This window comes from Conger conger, chromosome 11 (genome assembly GCF_963514075.1).
Source record: "Conger conger chromosome 11, fConCon1.1, whole genome shotgun sequence".
Classification (NCBI taxonomy): Eukaryota; Metazoa; Chordata; class Actinopteri; order Anguilliformes; family Congridae; genus Conger; species Conger conger.
In genome coordinates, this window is record NC_083770.1 from 14,880,356 (window position 1) to 14,902,276 (window position 21,921).

The window sequence follows — 21,921 nt, forward strand, 5'->3', positions numbered from 1 at the left end:
AGTGGAGTGCTTTCGCTGCATAATGCGCATCCACACGCTCCCTTTATGAGTGGAGCTGTTAGTCCGATACGCCATTACCTCATCCTGGGGCTTCTGAAAAAACGCTTGTCAGGCAAGAAATTCTCATAATCTCATGGTCCTCCTGAGCTGGTGATGTCTCTCTCTCTCTCTCTCTCTCTCTCTCTCTGAGATGATTTTTCCTTTCACAATAGAATCACAGACTGGCAAATTGACTTCATAATTTGTCACTAATGGTCCCATGGTTCCTGGGACTGAGAGAGGCCCCTCCGTGCCTGTTTCCCAGTGTTCCAGCCTCCCGTTACACTTCCGCACGCGATGCCAAGACGCCAGTTCTGCGGCTTTCAACCATGCAATCTTGCGCTGGTTCCCACTGAGCAAAAGCTAGACTCTAGAGGGGTGATAATCTAGGTTGAGAGACGTAAACAGACTAGGTTAACCCCAATATATATCTTAACTGGGGTTTCGCCTGAGTATATGTTTCAGCAACGTTTCACTGACATGTTCACTGGGTTGGGGGTAGACCTATTTGGTTGTCTGAGGACGGCAACAATGAATGACTGTTGGACAGGTGCCACTGACAAGTACACGCATAACGCTAGGAAACGCTTCAATGCAGAACAACGTATTTTAGGTTTTATATGCCTTTATTTTGCATTGATAGAAATGTTGACATGCAGAGTATGTGCACCGTGTTGAAACGCATGAATACTTCAGTTAGAGAAGCAGCAAAGACAGCAATAACTAATGTGAATCCCACAGGATTATGAACAGTGCAGAATGTAACATATGCTTCAAGTAAAGAAGAAACAACAAGTAAAAATCAAGTAAAAATAATTTATTTGATCAGTCTAAACTGAATATATGTACAGTATATTCACAAATATTTCCAAATGCCAGCTGTTACATTCACATGAACTTAATTCACAGTCGTTTAGTGAAATAATGCCCTTAGCTAGGCCAATAACAAAGCAAAACTCTTCTAAACATCCTAGGACTGCGAACATGTGTGGAATGTAATAAAATGTGTGTAAGAACAGTAACACTGAGCTGTGAAATGAGCTCACACTTCCTCCTCCAGCGGCTGCCCTGATCTCAGCTTCAGGATTATCTGAAAGAGAGGCGCCGCAGTCAGGTTAGGAGAGCCGTCGCCGGGAAACACGCTGCAGCAAAGCTTCCCCGACACGGTGAGAAAGCACGCAATGTTCAGTCAGTCCTGCACCGTGCCTCCCACCAGCATTGCACCCACTCTTCTCTCATTAGAGATATCTCCCCACGTTCCCTCGCCTGGTTAGAAGTGCCTCCATTTGATTGGCCGTTGAGAGTTGTGGAAGTTTGATACTCCTAGCTTGTTGTCACGCAGAGAGTGAGAGAGTGGTCGCTGTGTGGAATAGCGTGCCAGGACATGTAGTGGAGGCAGAAATACTGGGGGTTTCACAAGCAGGCTTGATGTGACGCTAGATAGTATTTAGCTTGTAGGCAAACTAAGCTGTAGGTACACTTTAGTGGTAGGAAAAGGTAAGTATTGCTGGGCTGAATTGCCTGTTCTTGTCATTATGTTATATTGTGTTAAATTAATATGTGGGAGGAATGGTACAATGTTTGGAATAAATTCTGGACAAATATGTGTAGATGTCTAGGGGCCTCCCTGAATGATTGCTCCCTCCTTAAATACTAAAGTTTGTGCACCACCCCCCCCCCCCTTCCCCTTTACATTCCTTAACTCACAGGAGTTGTGATAAAGAGGAAGAGAGCAGGTTTATGCTTGTACTGTAAGTTATAGGGTGGGCAATGAGTCCTCCCCCTCCTCTACCCTCTCTGGCCCTCTCTCTGTGGGACCGCGGCAATGCGATATCTATGGTCCCATCGGGAGGAGTCACATGGCTCCAGACCCAAAATCCAGAGAAATGTAGAACTCATCCGCAGACTGTGATGTCATACACAACTTGTGTCAGTTCCTCACCTGGGTCAGGGTGTTTGGTGAGCAGATATAATAAAAGCTATTAATTTATACTTTCAAGCGGGGAAATGAATTACCTTATTTTATCTTTTCTTTTTTTTTTCTTAAGCTGTCTGTGAATATTGATGTATGTATGGATTTTTCTAAATTTTTTTGTTAACGGGCACAAATGTTGAATGCAGAACCAAGCAAATCTTTAGTAATTTTCTGGTCAAATATTTGAACAAACTAACATTTGGTCTAGGCTAAGGCATGGTCTTTTAAAAAAATTTAATCTTTTAAAAAGAACTGACCTTCCTGTCGGGGTATGCTACAGTGTTGGATAGATGTTACATGGACAGGTGTATCAGTAGTAGTGGCCTACCTCTTTGAGGTGAGCTATCTCTTTGCTCTCCAGGTTTTTATGGGCGCTGTTAGTTATGGCCTTGACTCGCGTTGCATATCTGTGAGGAAAAAACACATTAAACATGTTCGCAAATGTTTAGTGTATATGCAGCGAAGGTGCCATGGGGACTGCATTAATGTTCTGTGCACATGCTGTGAAAATGCCATAGGGAATGTGCTGTGGAAGTGCAGTGAATTAACCTTAACTACACATAGTATATTTGTGGAAGTGACAGATGCATTTACAGATGCATGCACTCTCACTGAGACCTGGTGGGATTCCGGTCAGGGTCACAGGGATCAGAGGTCAGAATTGTAAATAATAATAATAATAAGATTTGTTACTTAGGTGATGCTTTTATCCAAAGTGACTTACAGTTTATTCGACTAGGCAGAGGACAATCTCACATAAAGCAATGTCAGGTTAAGGGCCTTGCTCATGGGCCAAACAGCTGCACAGATCTTATCATGGCTGCACAGAGGCTTGAACCACCAGCCCTCCGGGTCCCACGGGGAAGCTACAGGCAGAGTACAGGCTGAGTCTCTGACCTCCTTCAAGCGCAGACTGAAGACCCATCTCTTCAGGCTACACCTTTCCCTCCCCAACTCACAATCACCGTGATTAGCCTTAGACTGTAATGGCACTTATGTATAGATATCGTTACTTGTATAGGTATTGTTGTTTTTATTGGCTGTTGTGTTGTTGTATTCTAGCTGCCAACTGTGGTATGCTAGTTTCAAAGTTGATTGTACTCTTCAAGGATTCTGAATTTCTGTATGGTTACACTAGGACTCGGAACTGTACTGTCCTCTCAGGTCCTCTTTGCACTTGTTCTTGTGTTTGATTTGCACTGTGTTGTACGTCACTCTGGATAAGAGTGTCTGCTAAATGCCACGTAGTGTAATGTAATGTAATGTAATGTAATGTAGTGTAATGTAGTGTAATGTAATGTACAGGTCTGTGTGACTCACGTGAGGGATGTGAGGGTCTCCTCGGCGTTGCAGTCGGACGGGGACACGTTGACGAACATGAGCGTTTTGGCGTTTCCCCCCAGGGAGTCCTGCATGACCTGTGTCAGCTTGTTATTCCGGTACGGGACATAGGACTGCTCTGAGGACAGGGCGAAGATCACGTCTCCCAGAGCGCTCAGCGACTTGTTGATAGAATTGGCTTCCTGGGAAAAACAAGATAAAACGAGTTCCTTACAGTGAAGCAAACTACGTTATTATGTATAAACATGCAGTGCATATTGCAAATCGTGAAATATACAGTGCAGTCTGTAAGTATTTGGACAGTGACACTGTATAGAAATACCCACAAATTAAAGCTGACAGTCTCTACTTTAAACTCATATTCATTGTTTTCAAATCCAATGTGTTGGGAGTACAGAGCTAGACAGCAAAAGTTGTGTTACTGTCCAAATACTTACGGACTGCATTTCTCAGTAAGAGCAGGGGGTTTTGGGAGTTTTGCCTCCTCCTGCTTTTGCCATTGAAGAGCAGCAGGGTTTGTAGGTTTTTGTTTTCGCTTTAGAGTCAGCAACAAAAACCAGCTGAGGTGAGTTACCTGTGTAATAAAGTGCTTTATATTGAATAATTTAATAATAATGATAATTAAGTGACTAATGAGGAAGACCAGCACACCCCACAGCTCCGTAAGACCAGATTTCTCTGCCTCTGCCCGAACACTCAGTGAGCTGCTGTTACTCCTGCCGTGCTGCAGGGGGCGCTGTTCAGCGCACCTTCAGCTGGTCGTCTTTGGCTCCTGTCTTCGCCGCCCGCTCGCTGCCTGCCAGGTCCACCAGGCTCAGCTTCCCGTAGCTCACGCTCCCGTTGGTTAGGTTGGTGCTCTCGATGGTGATCCCAATGATCAGGTGAGAGCGGGAGCTCTCCATGTTCATCTCTGGGAAAAACACATCACAAATAAAGAAATAATACAAATACAAATACAAATACACACACACACACACACACGCCTTCAGTGACATTGAGGAAACTAGGATATTATGAACATAACTGGAGCCAGTGTTTGACTGTTACTCTAACTTAAAAACAAGAGAATGTAAAAGATAAAGAATCCCAGAAATGACTGTCAAATTCAGTTTTCATTGAGCACAGAGGTACCAAACAAATTCAAGTCCTGGATGGCTTGGTAGAGCTTGGAAACAATTTTGGGCCTGGAAACAAGGTGCGTGGACAACCACTGGTGAAGCCTATAACCAATCAGTGACTTCGGTTTGAGCCCTTAAGTGTTGCAGCCGTGCGGGACAGGAGTGGCGTTCCCTGGCTGAGCACATACTTGTGGCCGCGATGTGGCGGTTGGCGCAGCCCTGCTCCAACAGCGCCAAGAGCTGCTCGGCACTGCCGGCCGCCATTGTCTCAGCTCCCTGAGCAAAAACAAGACCCTTTTTGTCCTTCTTAATTTCGATTTTCCTGCCGAAAGCCTCGGCGGGGCTGACGAAGAGGTCCAGCAGGCGGTCGTTGTAAAGCTCCAGCATGTAGGCCGAGACCTGGGGGAAAAGTAGAGCCGAGAGGGGGAAGGGGGGGTCTCGGTGAAGGCCAGACGGACAGGTGCTGTCCTTTAATGCAGGCTGTGTACAGAGGCTGTGCTACATGGTAAATGGTAAATGGCAGGCATTTATATAGGCATTTGTTTCTTAATTAACATACAGTCATTGGTATCACTTTGAATTTTCATAATTTGTGTTGTTGAGGAAGAGGCCAGGAGGGGGCAGAGATTCAGCTTCCCAGGGTGGTCTATGTTGTTGTTTTCTTGATGTGATCCATTTTGATGGCTTTCTTCATCTCCCTTGTGCTCTCGCTCAGCAGGTATCTATAATGTAATATGTGATTTTGTTCTCAGAAATGGAAATTAAATTATTTTAATTGGGCCTGGTGGTGCATTATTGCCAAGTTTTGTTTCGTTAACGCAACACATTGCGTTAACACCATCAGTGTTATTGGACTGTGTGCTTCTCACTTTCAAAAGCTAAAATTATGTTTTAAATGGTAAATGGCTGGCATTTATATAGCGCCTTTATCCAAAGCGCTGTACAATTTATGCTTCTCCATCCACCCATTTATACACACTCACACACCGACGGCGATTGGCTGCCATGCAAGGCGCTGACCAGCTTGTCAGGAGCATTTGGGGGTTAGGTGTCTTGCTCAGGGACACTTCGACACAGCCCCGGCGGGGGATCGAACCGGCAACCCTCCGACTGCCAGACGACTGCTCTTACTGCCTGAGCCATGTCGCTACATACTCCCATACATATCCATGGAAGTGGCCAATTTAAATGGTACCCCCCAACACAGAGAGATAATGTGATGAAACTTCACAAATCAATTTCATATTTTATCTTGTAAACCATTGGCCTTTCTTAACCAGGAAGTTGCTTTAGATAGATAGATCTCTTTAGATAAAAAGATTTGACTGAAACATGGCCAAGATAGCAGCAGCAGAATACACCTGTTCATAACTAATCTGTGTAAGATGTTGCACGTGGGGTCAATGCTGTGGCCTGCCGTACCTTGAAATCGAACTTGGAGGCATTCTCCTGGATAAGATCAAATATCTTCCGGAAAGCTCTGGGCATGATACCAGGGTTCCTTAGGTCTTTGTCGCCGACCATAGTGAAGGTCTTCCCTGAGCCTGTCTGCCCGTACGAGAAGATGCAGACGTTGAAACCGTCTATGGCCGACTGGATCAACCTGGAAATATGGATACAGCTCATTTCTACTCACCGAAGATTATGGTCCTGATGGGCCACAGGATCGGCTGGTTTCTGTTGTTCAGCAAATAAAGCAGTTGTCTCACCTCACCTGGTTTCTTGGGTCTGAATTGGTAGCTGATATTAAGGCACAAAAATAAAACCAGCAGACCCCGTGGCCCCCCAGGACCAGGAATGAAGATCACTGCCTATGATGTGCAACTCTGGGGCAGATCCAGAGAAAACACTTCCTCCCAATGAATCCTGGATCCAACCTTGCAGCTATTATTAGTACTGCTACTAATACACAATAATATGTTGAATGCTGATAGAGATCCCAGTGAAATCAACTTCAAAGTTATACTGCTGCTGCTGGTACTATTAGTACTGCTAACCAAGATAAAACTACAGTTATAAAGTTTCTGCTAAAAACTAGGACCACAGCGATTACAAAGGGTGTGGCGACTGCAACTATTCCTACTAATACTGATAATATTGAGTGATCTCAGTAAGATATAAATGTTTAACTGGGATAAGCATTAATTAGACGTTAATTAACGTTAGTTTGTGCACACAGACATTTCAGCATGAGGCTGTAGCCACTGTTGTATGCCAACACACTGGTCTTATTCACTCTGTTGTGACAGACTAAGTAAGATGTCTTGGGTTTTTTCGGGGGGTAAAAATGCTTACCATGACAATGATACTGCGTTCCCATTTCTAAGCCATAGCGGGCTTTAGGAAAGCAATTTACACGGCTGTCACGCGGAGGGAACCGTCTGCGTCGTGAAAGCAACACAGAAATCGCCAACGGGAAAGCCAAAGCCCGGTGACGCTCCGTGGGCAATCGCACAGCCCCGGTAATCTGGCAGCTGGAAAAGCAGCCAGCCAGCCCGTCTAATACGTCCAGCGGGATTCACCTGCTTGTGTCCTGGAAGACCTCCTCCTGCGAGCTGGCTGTGCTGAAAACTTTGTCGAACTGGAACTCTTTTAAACCCCGCGGCGTTTCCACGACGACGGAGTACTCGTCCACACAGTCGACCACCGGTTTGCTTCCGCCAGCCGTCTCTGTTCTGTTCATGGGCCGTATGCGACAGAACACCCGGATTTTACCTACAAGTGACATAGCAATTGGCTATAGCTCTACAGAAACCTATTCAGTGTACAATGATGCTAATCCACGCGCGTAGCATTTAAAGCTTACACTCTCAATCGGCTACATCTCTAAATTTTGTAAAGACTCTAAAATTTGTACGCCAACCAAATTTAGTAGTAAGTAGGCCTATGTGACAGTCATCTTATATAAGGAGCCAAGTTACTACAAACACTGAGACTTTGTTTAATATTCCTTCATATAATGAGCCCCTTTGTTTCTTGCCATTATCTATAATGGTTTATGCAAGGTGGCATTATAGCTTTTGGACTAAGTTGATAACTGGAGAGTTTGTATTTCCAAATCCATATGACTCTGCAGTTGGGCTCATGACCAGGGCAAATTTAACAAGCTAAACTGTTTCAGCAAATGCATTCCCTAAACCTTTGATGTTGAAAATGGAAGTTTCCCTACATAAGGGCATTTGCAAGTTGATTACTGAGAATAATAACATATAATGTATATTAAATATAATTATATTAAAACATCATAATATCTTGTAATAGGCGGTACTATTTCAGTAAAAATAAGTACATGGCCACAGAACCTTTTTTTGTAGTTGTTTGGGGGCAAAAGTTTTTGATCAGCTGCAATTATGTGATTGGTTGACTTGATTGTCAGTGATTGACAGCCCATAGCTCCGCCCACCCGTCTCACTCTCCAGTCACTGAAAATGGGTAGTAAGTGCATGTACATTTGTAACAGGCAAAGTTTTTGCAGCTGTTTGTGTGATAGATGTAAAAACTCAATTTTACCTTTCATGTCCTCCACCATGTTGTAGTATTTTTTCCTCATGATGCGCTCTGAGTTGTAGTTCTCAGTGGTCCTCTTGTTCTCCTCCCGGACCTGCTGTAACTGTGGGAGAATGAGAGACCTTGCACAGTGAAGTTCTCTGCTTTATAGGCTGTCTCTAGAAAATCTTTGCACAGCAACATGAGAAGTGGGATATTACCATCAGTACCATCAAAATATATCAAAATTTAATTCAGGTCATATTTTAATTGAGGTTATGACATCACTCAGTGCCATCCATCCCCCCCCCCCCCCCCCCCCCCCCCATCCTTTTCATCTCTGTTGCTATGGAACGTCTGTTGACTGAGAAGTTCTAAAGACATGGAACAACCACAAGGTCTCACTTCCTGTGCCAGAGGGAAGCGGTGAAAGTGTAAGATGCATTACATCATCCCTCCTGGATATATACTGTGTGAAATGACCACTTCATGCTGGGTGTCTGCGCAATTAGTCACATGAGCGTTTCACTGGGGAAGTACACACACAGCAAACAGCTGACGGATTACTGTAGCCAGGGAAATAGAGGCAAACAAAGTGCCATTCTGACTCACTGGACCTCTCTGTTAAAACATTAATCAAATACAGAGATTTCCGAAATCTCCAAGGACCGAGACCAACTGCTGAGTTATGGGAGGCATTGTGGTTATTTGCAGGACACTTAAAAAAAAACTAAATTATTGTATATGCTACAATCACACCAGTCAAATCAAACAGTTGTTAAACACACTGCACTGGTTACAGTGCACAGCACATGTAAGTGATTTGATCATATGTCAGTGAACTGTACATTGCTTTACACTGCCTATTGTAAAGCACTTTGAATTATCTTTGTATATAAAATGTGCTAGAACGTTTGTCACAACAAGTTACAGTGGATAGAAAATGAATACACCCCCTGAACATTTTTTTAGATTTACTTGACATATAGCCTGTAATTAAAGTGCAATTAATCTATGTGTTTTTTCTACAAATCTACATACAGTACTTAACCTTTTCAAAGTGATAAACCAATTAAAAAATTATTTTAACATTAATTAAAAATGAACAATTGCAATAAATTGGTTTGATAAGTATCCACCCCCTTTACTGAATCATCCCATAAACTATCTCAGGAAATGGCAAATTGCCTTCAAGACCAAACAATAGCTAATTGCCCCACACCTGTGTGAAATCACAGCAATTAACTTGATGACATGAATAAAAACAGCTGTTTACCATGGTCCCTTAGTATGCAAGAGCAGTCTCACTGAAAGGCAGAAGCATGGGCTCCAAAGATCTCGCAAAAGAAGTCTGTGACAAAGTTGTGGAAAGGTACACATCAGGTGAGGGATATAAGAAGATTTCTAAGGCTTTGAAGATACCTTGGAGCACTGTTAAGACCATAATTAAGAAATGGAAAGTGCATGGCACCACTTTGTGCATGGCACAAATCAGGGTGTCCGTCTAAACTGGATGACCGGGAGAGAGGACAACTGGTCAGAGAGGCTACCAAGAATCCAATGGCAACATTGTAAGAGCTCCAGGATTTTATGGCCAACAGAGGGAAACTTCATACAACTGCATCATACAACTATATCAAAGATATTGCACACATCTGGCCTGTATGGAAGGGTGGCAAGAAAAAAAACATTTCTCAAAAAGGTCCACCAGGAGGCCTGCTTGAAATTTGCAAAAGAACACCTTGGGGAACCTGCAGCAAACTGGCAGAATGTTTTGTGGTCTGATGAAACCAAAATAGAACTTTTTGGCATGAATGCCAAACGCTATGTTTGGCGAAAACCCAACACCGCTCATCACCAAAAAAACACCATCCCGACTGTGAAGCATGGTGGTGGCAGCATAATGTTATGGGGATGTTTCTCATCTAAAGGGACTGGGGAACTTATCAACATTGAAGGGAGGATGGATGGGGCCAAATACAGGGATATTCTGGAGAAGAACCTGAAAAAGTCTGCAAGGAGACTGAGAAAGGGTCCAAAATTCATATTCCAGCACGAAAATGACCCAAAGCACAAGGCCAAAGCTAGCACTGAGTGGCTTGCAAAGAACAAGGTAGATGTGCTGGAAAGGCCAAGCCAAAGCCCTGACCTAAATCCAATTGAAAACTTGTGGAATGACTTGAAGGTTGCTGTCCATCAGCGCAAACCAACAAACCTCTCCCAGCTTGAACAGTGCTGCAAAGAGGCGTGGGGGAAGATCTCCAAGTCCAGGTGCGCCAACCTTGTGCAGAGCTACCCCAAAAGACTGGTAGCTGTAATTGCTGCCAAAGGCACTTCCACCAAGTATTGATTCAGGGGGGTGTATACTTAAAATTATGAAATTTCAGTTTTGTCCATTAAATGCACTCTCTTTTTCAAATTAAAATAATTTCACTGCATTCATATGGTATGTTGTGTTCTTTGGGTCAGGGAAAAACAAGTCCCATTTTAATCCATTTAATTTACATTCCGTGACACAACAAGCCATAAAAAAAATTGAAGGGGGTGTATTCATTTTCTATCCACTGTATGTAATTAAGTAGGTTGTAAGTTTACACATTTTGGAAATCACTGATCTGGTCCACTTGGCATTGCAGTAAGGCCTGCAGGGGGCGCTGTAGTCTGAATCCGTACCCTGCACTCACCTCAGACTGTAACTGTAGAAGCTGCTGACCCACAGACTTCACCCTCTCAGGAGTGAAATACGCACTCATTGCCCCATCGAGACCCTGAAACACACACACTGACATGTACACACACATACACACACACACACATGTACACACACACACACACACAGACATGTACACAAGCGCACACACACACAAACACACACACGTATACAAGCACACACATACACAAGCAAACAGACATGTACACAAGCACACACACACACACACACACACACACAAACATGCACACACACATACACAAGCAAACAGACATGTACACAAGCACACACACACACACACACACACACCCAAACATGCACACAAGCACACACACAACCATGTACACAAGTACACACACACATAAGCACACACACACACAGCACATGTATATACACACACACACATACACACACACACAGCACATGTATATACACACACACACACACACAGCACATGTATATACATGCACGCATGCACGCACACACACACAGACTTTCACAGTTTTATCCAAGCAAGGACAACGTGTGAATGACCTCTGTCATTGCTCTTTCTAAACGCACAATAACTTGGATCACTTACTGTACTCCCTGCTTCTGGAGAAGGAAATATTAAAGGAAAGACTCTCTTTCTCTCTCCTTTTCTGCCTCTCCTTTCTCTCTATTTCTCTCTTTCCATCTCCCACTCCCTTTCCCTCTCTCCTCTCTCTCTCTCTTTCTCTTTCTTTCTCTCTCTGCCTCTTTTTATCTCTGTCTTTGTTTCATGCTGCTCACTTGGAGCTGGTCCTGGTCTGGTTCTGCTCCTGGCTCCACAGTGCTGTGGCCTGTTTCCCAGGCCCTGTCCAGTCCTGGGGACACCAGAAAGACAGTCGGACACAGGGGTAATTAGTGACTCACTGCTTTATCGTTCTGAGAATATTTAATGGATTTTAAATTCAGACTTTGACAGCATTCATTCCTTTTTAGCAAAAATTCCTTTTCATAGGGAGATATGCCAGCCAATGAGTAATTTAGTCTTTATTCTGTGCAGTGTATGAAACCAGTGTACTTAAATTTGGGATACATAAATTTGGCCCTCCAGACCAGTACTATTGTTGGTTTTATTTTCTACAGACCGATGTTCGGTCTAAACAACAACTGAACCTCTTGACCAAGGTTGCCTGCATTTAGGCATTGAGTTGCTGCCACCTGATTGGCTGATTATATATTTCCATTAACAAGCTGGAGTACAGGTATACCTACTAGTGGTCGCTATATATATGAAATCTATAGCAAGAGCACAAACATGCATTCATGAGTGCTATATACTGTACACCTGCACACACGTATCTGCAGGTTTGATAGTGGAGCAGATGATAGTGGAGCAAATTTTACCAGGTCTGGTTCCTCTCCTGATGCAGTCCAGTGCAGTGTGAATGATTTCAGCTTTCTGCAGCATCACCTGGGATGTCTGAAGATCTGCTTGGTGCTCCTTGTCTGTGTCTCCCCTGCAGTGGAAATAAAGGTGTAACATCGTTAGACTGCTTAGGGAAAAGGTGTATGCTTAATTTAAAGTGAAACATGTTACGTGTTTAAAGTATTTTGTGAACTAGCCCTTTGGGTGATTCGGGTGCATCTGATTATGATTGAGTACGGCATGTCTTGGTGGAAGATGACTGCAAACGTCACTGGGGTGGGGGCTACACATTGGGGTGGGGGGGGGGGTACACGTGTGTTTAGAGGTCGGTGATCCCTGGTCTGGAGTATGTTGAAAGTTGGATAGTTTTTAGAGGTCGGTGATCCCTGGCCTGGAGTATGTTGAAAGTTGGATAGTTTTTAGAGGTCGGTGATCCCTGGCCTAACCTCTCGGGCTTCGGCGTTCCCTCCTCGGCGTTCCCGTGTTGCGGGGCGCTGGTTTGCAGCTGCTCCAGGAGTTCCCTGGCTCGGTCCAGCTCCAGCTGGTTCTCCTCGGCCATGGAGTCCAGCAGGAGCCTCGCCTCGGATACTTCCACATAGACGCAGTGCGCCTGCCAGGAGAACACAGTTTCATCTGTGTCATTTACTAACACATCAGTGTCTTACTCTAGCTGTATACGCCAAGAATCTAATTCCCCTTTTTGATAAATAAAGTTTATTGAATTTAATTGAATGATAGCCAATTACAGGCTTGGTGGAAAAATATTTTGGTCAGGAGTTTGAGCTTCTGAACCAGGACTGCTCGCCTTATGGATGACAGTGTTTAGGAGGGCTGAACACCCCTGTGCCTCACCTTATGGATTACCGTGTTAAGGAGGACTGAACACCCTTGTACTCTCACCTTATGGATTACCGTGTTAAGGAGGACTGAACACCCTTGTACTCTCACCTTATGGATGACAGCTTTAAGGAGGGCTGAACACCCCTCTCACCTTATGAATGACAGCGTTAAGGAGGGCTGAACACACCTCCGCTCTCACCTTATGGATGACAGCGTTAAGGAGGGCTGAACACCCCTGCCGTGTTGGTTCCCCCTCCTGCCCGCTGCCATCTGCATCCCCCTGCAGAAACTGTGTGATTTCCCGCTCCCGTTTGTACAAGTTCTGCTTCAGGTTCTCCAGTCGGGCTTGGGCGCCCTCTAGAGGCCGTTTGCCAGCAGCACCCCGTGGAGTCTGTGTGCCTCCTTCAGCTCCTGCCTGGGGAAGCAATTGCAGCTTGACATTAGTTAAGGGGGGAAACAGGGCTGTTAAACTATTTTCACAATTTCTTTCGACAAGACAAAAAGCCTAATATTATTTTCCATTAAAATGTATGATGGACTTGCATTAAGCCTAACAGTAATTACTTTTAACTTTTTAACATGTGATGGAATCAGGGGAAAATACTGTGCTTAAGGTTACATGATCAGGACACAGCCAGGACTCATCCCAGCAACCCTCAGGAGCTTCAGAGAAGCCCTCCCACCCCCATCATCCAACCACTGCTCTTCCTTACTTCCACCAGGTCTTCCGCTGTGTCGTCTACCTGTGCTGTACCACTGCTCTCCACCAGAGGGCGCTGCTCCTCAGGCTCAGCAGGACTCAGCATCTCCTGGACCTTCCCCAGTTCTAGCCGAGTGATCTGCAGCTCCTGCAGGGCTGCAAGAGTGCACTGCAATCGAACAGTGTTCGGTCTATATCTGTGGCTATACGCACAGATAGGGCTCATCTGCAGCCCCCTGGGTAAGGGGAGAGGGGAGATTAAGCATAGATATAGGATTACCAGATTGGTTACATCCTATTGTCTGTAATAAGGTGGTCCACTGAACTTTAAAACCAAATGACACTGCTGTGCAAATTTTTCATTTTGCAATATTTATGAGTTTTGGGACTGTTGAGGGTCAACAGAAACAGACACATACACACACACACCACACATATACACACCCAGACACACACATACACACACACACACACACACACTCACACTTACTGGATGCCTGGTGGCTGTGCAGAAGGTCTAGCTTGGAGGAAAACATATCTAACATCTTGTTCTGTGAAGTGAAACAAGAATAAATCCAAACATTTCGATAAAAAAAAAAAAAACTTTTAACCCTTTTCACTTTTCTTGTAGCATCCATAACATTATTGAACATTCAAACTCACCATAATTGTGTTGTTATTATTGTTATTCATTTATGAGATTTGGTTACTGTTCTGACCATATAAGGACAAAAAAAGAAAGAAAGGAGGGATAAATGAAAACATGGCAACCTTCTCTCTGTCCCAGTGAGCGGAGTCGGCTTTGATCTGCTCCCGAAGGGTGTTCTTCTCCTCTGTGTGTTTCTGGTTCTGCTCCTTCAGTGTCTGAGCCAGTCGAGAAGAGGTGCGCACACTGTAATATCCACACATCTCCCTTACATGTAAAACCAGCCCTAATGATAAAGCATTAACCAAACCAGCAGTATTCATGCAGCTTTGTCAGAAACATCCTTTTCATAAGCTATTAACAATAATAAACAACATTCATCAAACATAAACAGCAATGAATGATGAAAGTGAGCAGTATCAAGTCTTACTGTATTCATAAAGCATTAACTGTTAAAGTTGACACATTCATACTTGCATGAGAAAAAACACTGAAAATGAAAAAGAAAATGAACTCTGACCTTCAGTCTCTCTTCCAAATAGACATTTTTCTTCTCTACCCTTTCCTGGTAGGTGTCTAGTGCTCTCTTTATGGTGCTGAGTTTGTTTTGGTAGTGTGCTCTAATGTTCTGTATGATTTTCTCCTAAACACACACAGAAGTATGCACTCACACACAATTGCACACACAGACACAAACACACATGCACACACAGACACACAGATATGACATGTTAAGAACAGTAATATAAGTATCATCATATCTCCAGACTCATCATTCAGACTCAGCCTGTCAAAAACTTGTCTGTAGAGCAGTACTTAATGGTGGAGTTATTTTATCATAGTGTGCATCAGGTAACCTGCTGGCACCTGGTTCTGTTTGGAGGCCATCTGGAAGTTCTCCTCCAGCTCCTGGACCATTTCCAAGTGGCTGGTCTTCATCAGCTGCATGTCTTCTGTAATCTGCCGGGAGAGGAGCAGCATTGGCTGGGATGGGCCAGAAAGGCCGGGACAAGGTTCACACAGTCTGTGCACTTGCCAGCAGTTATCGTAGGTTCTGCACGAACAACATTCAGTCTGGCTTTATCTTACAGCCCGTTAATCACCTATTTCCTGTGTACTGTAAATACCAGGTGCCTGTTTTGATTTCAGGTGTACAGAAACGCAATGTAAAATGTATTATCTTGAAGTTCTTACATTCGGCACTCACTGACATTGTTTCACAGTACTTACTACTGAAATGAAAGTAATTACCTAATAATTTCACACGCAGCTGTGTACTTATCCAGTACATACTAGGTAATTAACGGGCTGTAAAATAAAACATTACCAAACATTTTTTTCTAAGCCGGGATGAGGTATTTCTTGGCTTGTCCTACATGTAGATAAGAGGTCACAGGTTTTACCTGGCCTTTACCATGTGTGCGTGCATATGTACATACACGCGCGTGTGTGTGTGTGTGTGTGTGTGTGTGTGTGTGTGAAAGGGGCTTTGTCCTCCAATGGGGCGAGATGTGTGATGCCATAATGCCCCCCCTACGCGAGTGGATCATATGATAGTCCAAAGGACAGTGTGATAATTTTCTACAGAACACTGATTGTTTATATGTTGCAGACATCAAAATATCTTCCATGCTATTTAGTCACATGTTCGACGGGTGGATGTGTAAGCAGTTTTTGCTGCGTTGAATACACTCGGAAGCAAACAGCATATGATTACTCTATTGAAAATACACAGTTGGTATTTATTTTGAGCAATGCCTAAATTGGACAGAAATGTCACACATTACTTTGATAAAACCCCGTAAAGTAATGACATCTTAGTATTCAATCAAATTTGAAAGGTTTTTCATCACCCCATTCATTGTGGGTTTGCATCAAAACATTGCCATGGTGATAGCACTTTTACATTACATTACATTACATTATTGGCATTTGGCAGACGCTCTTATCCAGAGCAACGTACAGTTGATTAGACTAAGCAGGAGACAATCCTCCCCTGGAGCAATGCAGGGTTAAGGGCCTTGCTCAAGGGCCCAACGGCTGTGCGGATCTTATTGTGGCTAGACCGGGATTAGAACCACCGACCTTGCGTGTCCCAGTCGTTTACCTTAAGCACTACACTACAGCACTTGATGTACTTCATGGACATTGTCATTAAAAGAGATGAACAGTGGTGGTACCTGAGCGATGCACAGCTTGGCAGAGTCGTACGGGATGAATATTTTCACATCGTTTGAGCCGTCCTCCTCCCAGTCTTTTGGTCTGGCGCAAGCTGGCTGAGTATCTTTGAAACACGGAGAAAGTACACTGAGGGTGTACAGAACCATCCGCCCTGGCCTGGCGCTCATATCTGAGGGTCTACACCACGTGCAAAACTCTACTGCTCACCCAGAGAGGTTCTGTAGGATCGGTTTCTGAGCTGTTCCGATGGGATTTCTGCTAAGATTCTCTGTTGTGGCAAATCCATACACATGATTGAAGCTTTATGCTTGGCAGTGACACTCTCAGGTATCAGATCTGGCCATTGCTTTCAATTCAAATGCCTTTCTACGCTTTACTGAGCTTGTCTTGAGACCTATGGAGGTCTCTCAAAAAAGTACAAACCTCGCCATCTGGTCCTTTTGGTTGGCTGAATTGCAGAGGTGTAAAATCCACGTTCAGAAAGTGAAAGTCCTCCCCAGTATATTGTTTTGATCATCTGGATTTGCTAATCATCACAATTCTTCAGCAGAAGGTAGACTAAAATAATGAAATCAGCTGGGCGGGTGGAATAAACACATGGCAGGACTTTTACTTTCTGACGGCTGGACTTTCCACCTCTGCTCAGTTGCACTAGGCAAGATCAGTTGAGCTCAGGAAAGTATTTGAATCCAAGACAATTAGCCCCAGGTCTGTCAGGTATGCATGGGTATACTTAGGATTTCTCAGGTACCATGCGCACGTTTATGGACAGGTTACAGCAGTACAGGTATCATTATACAAATGATGAATCTAATTTATTTCAGTAGGATGAGGCAGTCAGAGGACCCTTACATTACCTTCCCTTGCTCCTGTGACGGCGTTCGCTCTCCGGCCCACTTTGACCCACTGTCTGAAGGCGGTCCACTTGGTCCTGCTCCTGTTTAACCAGGAGCCTTTCCCCTCACAGAGAGCTTTTAAAAATAAAAGACGCACAAACACTTTTACTCTCCCGTTTACTGTACTGCCACCTGCCATCCTTTCACAGCTGCTCAGCTCAAGGGTGCGTCTGGAGAAATTTCACCGGGCCTAAGTTCTGGTCATCTTAAATAAACTTTAGATATGACACCATGACTCAGGCAAGCCTGGAGACATGCCAATCTAATTAAAGACTAAAGAAAATAATAATGACATGGTGTGTACACTTATCAGAGCCACCCATATCATTCTTTAAACTGTATTGTGTACAGTACTCTGCTCTGGTTTGTAGTGAGCGTTTGTGCTGCTGGCATTCCTCGTATTAAGCTTAGACCTGCCGATAAGCAAACAAAACTTGACATTAAAGCAAGATTAAAGTGATTGATAAGAATCAGACAGCTCCATACATTTGAATATCTCTTTTATTGTTTTTGTTTATACAATTGCTTTATACAGTTTAGGATTTCAATCATTATAAGGCTGTATCATCATACATTTTTTATTGAAATAATTTATAATTGTATTATTCTGTAAATCAAATGAGGCACACATGCTTTAACAATTTGTGTTTACATTAATATTTAATGCAATTTGTATTATTAAACATTATGGCATATTTATGTTTTACCTTTATATTAAGAGAAAATAGGTAGGAGCTTTGTCTCAAAAAAGCAAACAAAAGTTTAGAAGTGATAAATTATGAATTATGATGTAATTTTCAGTCAAGGCTTCGACAACCACCTAGTCTGCAGTGAGATTGGCCCAGGCAGGTCACATGTGCCATTTAAGCCAATCAGAGGAGAGTGTGGAATACGCCTGAAAACAAAATTTAAAGGCCCTCCTTGTTTGAGAGTAAATCAGTGTCACGTTCTAGACTATGATTCTCTCTGACAACTGGGCAGCCTTGGTTTAGGCCCATATACTGTACACATTAACATTTGTTTCTTAATTAACATACAGTCATTGGTATCACTTTGAATTTTCATAATTTGTGTTGTTGAGGAAGAGGCCAGGAGGGGGCAGAGATTCAGCTTCCCAGGGTGGTCTATGTTGTTGTTTTCTTGATGTGATCCATTTTGATGGCTTTCTTCATCTCCCTTGTGCTCTCGCTCAGCAGGTATCTATAATGTAATATGTGATTTTGTTCTCAGAAATGGAAATTAAATTATTTTAATTGGGCCTGGTGGTGCATTATTGCCAAGTTTTGTTTCGTTAACGCAACACATTGCGTTAACACCATCAGTGTTATTGGACTGTGTGCTTCTCACTTTCAAAAGCTAAAATTATGTTTTAAATGGTAAATGGCTGGCATTTATATAGCGCCTTTATCCAAAGCGCTGTACAATTTATGCTTCTCATTCACCCATTTATACACACACACACCAACAGTGATTGGCTGCCATGCAAGACACCAACCAGCTCATCAGGAGCATTCAGAGTTAGGTGTCTTGCTCAGGGACACTTCGACACAGCCCTGGCAGGGGATCAAACCGGCAACCCTCCGACTACCAGACAACCGCACTTACCGCCTGAGCCAATGTCGCCTGTTTTAAACTCTACTTCTCTTTTATGTTGTATCTTAAGAAATATTTGAGTGTGTTACCATGCTGTACAATCAATATCACCATCTTCATAATCATCACCTTCATAATCACGACCACTCATCATCATCATCATCATCACCATCACTACTCAAAGTGAAGGACAGAGTGCCTTTGCAGCTAAATGTTCCCTTTAGGGGACTTCATTTTAATAAAATTTTTTAGATATTTGACATTTAAACCAAGGAAAAGTCTGTGGTCTGGTGTGGCAGGAGCAGGGCTATGGACATGTTCCACTAAATTGTTCATTCCAACTAAATTCTTACACCCACAGCTTTGGGAAAAAAAATATGCTGATCTAAGATCAGCGCTTACCGGGCAAATCAATGAAGATGAGACTGATAAAATATAAAATCAATCAAAATCAAACCCTTTTTTGGTGATTGTCCTTGCTCCTGGATGGAGGCAGAGGAGCCCTCTGCAGCCCTGTGTGTGAGGTGCTGCAGGGTTTACCTGGGGCAGCGTCTCGGTCCAGGTGGGTGTTGCGGACCGGGCAGGGCGGACATCGCCGGACCTCCTCCCGCAGGTCTGGGACGCTCCCGGGCAACTCCTCCAGGAACGAGTTCCGGGAGCGGCCCGCCCTACGGCCCGTCTCCATGGAAACGTCAGAATCGGAGGGCAAGGCAGCGGCGGTTTCCCAGGCCCCTGAAAAATATCAGAGTCAGCGATATCTCCCAGAATGCAACTGTGGCCCAGAGTGCAGCTGTGACCCAGAATGCAGCACTGCACATGTGACGCACCCTTGCAGTTGGCGAGATATCTTGAATAGAAAGATGTTATGGAATGCTGGAATTTTCTAAACTTTTTTGTTGAATTGTTACCAATCACATTCCATGATTTACCATCTTCCTTTGATCTGGACAGAAAGAGTTCATGGCTGCCCATCCCCCCTTATATTCTCCAGGAATATGTTGGCGGTTTAGTTGAAAGTTTTATAAGAGTGTTTTGTCTGAAACACCTGGTTGGCAGTTGGGAAAAGAACAAAAGCTGATCGGACAGGCCTGGCATGTGTGCCCTGGTTCCAGTCCACGTAGTACAGAGTCCTGGCAGTCTGATCTAAAGGAGCTACACTGTAACTCACTGTGAAACGGTCTGGTCAGGCGCACAACCTTGCATTCCTCTGACTGCACAAGTTCTGAACGCGCACATACCATTCACATTAGTCTTACACTGCAGTTAACTCTTTGAAAGGTTTTTTAAGTGTTCAACATTCAAAGTCAGTGTTCTAGAAGTCCACTGCTTTCAACTACCAGTAGTGATTGTTACATCAGCATTAGAATGTTCAGTTAAGAACATTATAATCGCTTACAGTATTTGTCATCTTACACTTTAAAGGAGATGGATTGTATCTCTGACTGTAGAACTAAATCTCATATTGCTGCTGTATTCTCCAAAATACATTTCTTAAGCAAATGGTCACATCCATTACGTGTAGTAAAGGCACTCCCTCGCTTTTTAGAGAAGCCAGAGTTTTCTTTCACATCCTTGAGTAAAGCAAACAGATGGATGAATGCAGGGAGAAGGATGTTGATTGATTGCACACAGACTGAAATCATGTTTATTCTTAACCGAGTTTAACCAGTGTACGATTCGCGCATGCGTGGCAGGGAAGACGCGACATACGCTGTTTCAGTGCCGGGGCAACGGAAGAGCTGCGGAGGATTTTCTTCCCGAGGAAGGTCAGAGACAGCGAGACGTTCTCGTCCGTCGGCGAATTCATAAACATGACAGCTCGTGGATGGTGACGCAGTCCACAACCTGAAATACGTAAACAACCAGTCAGTTAAGGAAACCGTGAATTATGTCATTACCATAATGATTGTTCACCGATTCAAACATGAGTAGGCTGTAAATACATAGTATAAGTCTGGATTTTATTATCGTGCTCATGCATGCTTATGTACTGTAGCACCGTTCATTAAAACATTTTTTTAAAATAGAAATTAGTATGGATTCGTTTATATTTGCAAACATATAATCTCCATTCAGATGCATTTTCAAGGATAATTCCATTAAAAGCTGCACTATCAAATATAAGCAGCCCAAAAAAAAAAGTCATTATTAATTTTCACCTGAAAGAATCAAGAGTTGCAATTCTCAATGTTGGCAATATCTACTGGCACTTTTAATTACAATGCGATGTGAGTCTGAAATGATGCGTCTGCCACATACTCTCATACTGTCTCTATGTGATGAATCACACCATACGAAGAATACTGCTTCCAAACACATTGTTTTCATCACGTTATATAACAAAAAAACCTACACAGCCAAGTTTATGCTGAAGTAAAGGCTACACGTGAAGCTTTGAGTGTAGAGCCTGTTTTAGACATGGACAAGCTAAGCTATTGGAGCATACCCTCAATATCCCCTTAATTATCTTACACACACCAATACTGCTTGTGTTAAATCAACTTCCTGACAATAACCAGGACAATATCTACTCTATTAGAGGTAAAATAATTTTGTTCCCAATCTGTTTCTGTGTATACAATTAACTATGATTCTAGGAACACATTATAATTCCTCTGATACAACCACCAGACACCCCACCACATCCCCTTAAAAAAAAAAGTAGTAAATATTTATATAAACAATAATACATGTCATGCTTCCATAATCACAGACTATATATGCAAAACTCATCATGAACTTGCTGCTTTATCATATCTATGCCTTTACATTCATTTAACATTTTCAAATCAGGCAGAGAGATAAAGAGAGATAAAATAACATCAAAACATTCATTGGAAATACAATAATGCAATATTGTTTATCCATTTTCTTTTTTTTTTGTTTTGAAAAGAAATTACCTTGCGCAGAGCGAATGACCCAAACCACTCACAGCGCTGGACTTGTGGATAAGCCTCTAGAGGAATGGTAGAGAAAAACTGTCAGGATGTTTGTTTCCCATAG

At 43.3% G+C, this 21,921-nt stretch overlaps 1 protein-coding gene across 1 annotated transcript; it reads right to left on the reverse strand.

The window, feature by feature from the left end:
* Positions 1-870: 870 nt before the first annotated feature.
* si:dkey-96l17.6 (uncharacterized) lies at positions 871-20,731 on the reverse strand. The gene is made up of 9 exons (XM_061259863.1): positions 20,629-20,731; positions 19,459-19,650; positions 6,996-7,188; positions 5,896-6,076; positions 4,662-4,872; positions 4,105-4,265; positions 3,335-3,537; positions 2,343-2,421; positions 871-1,129 (listed from the first exon to the last, which is right to left on the reverse strand). The coding sequence occupies exons 1-9, from the start codon at positions 20,729-20,731 to the stop codon at positions 1,082-1,084; spliced, it is 1,371 nt and encodes a 456-aa protein (XP_061115847.1). The 3' UTR covers positions 871-1,081.
* Between the last annotated feature and the right edge of the window lie 1,190 nt (positions 20,732-21,921).

Coding starts and splice junctions, on each gene's coding strand:
- si:dkey-96l17.6 (XM_061259863.1), bottom strand. CDS start 20,731: ATGTTTATGAATTCGCCGACGGACGAGAACGTCTCGCTGTCTCTGACC. Junction 7,189..19,458: donor GGACCGAGACGCTGCCCCAG/GTAAACCCTGCA, acceptor TGTCACTTGTAG/GTAAAATCCGGGTGTTCTGT. Junction 4,266..4,661: donor CCGCCACATCGCGGCCACAA/GTATGTGCTCAG, acceptor TGTTTTTCCCAG/AGATGAACATGGAGAGCTCC.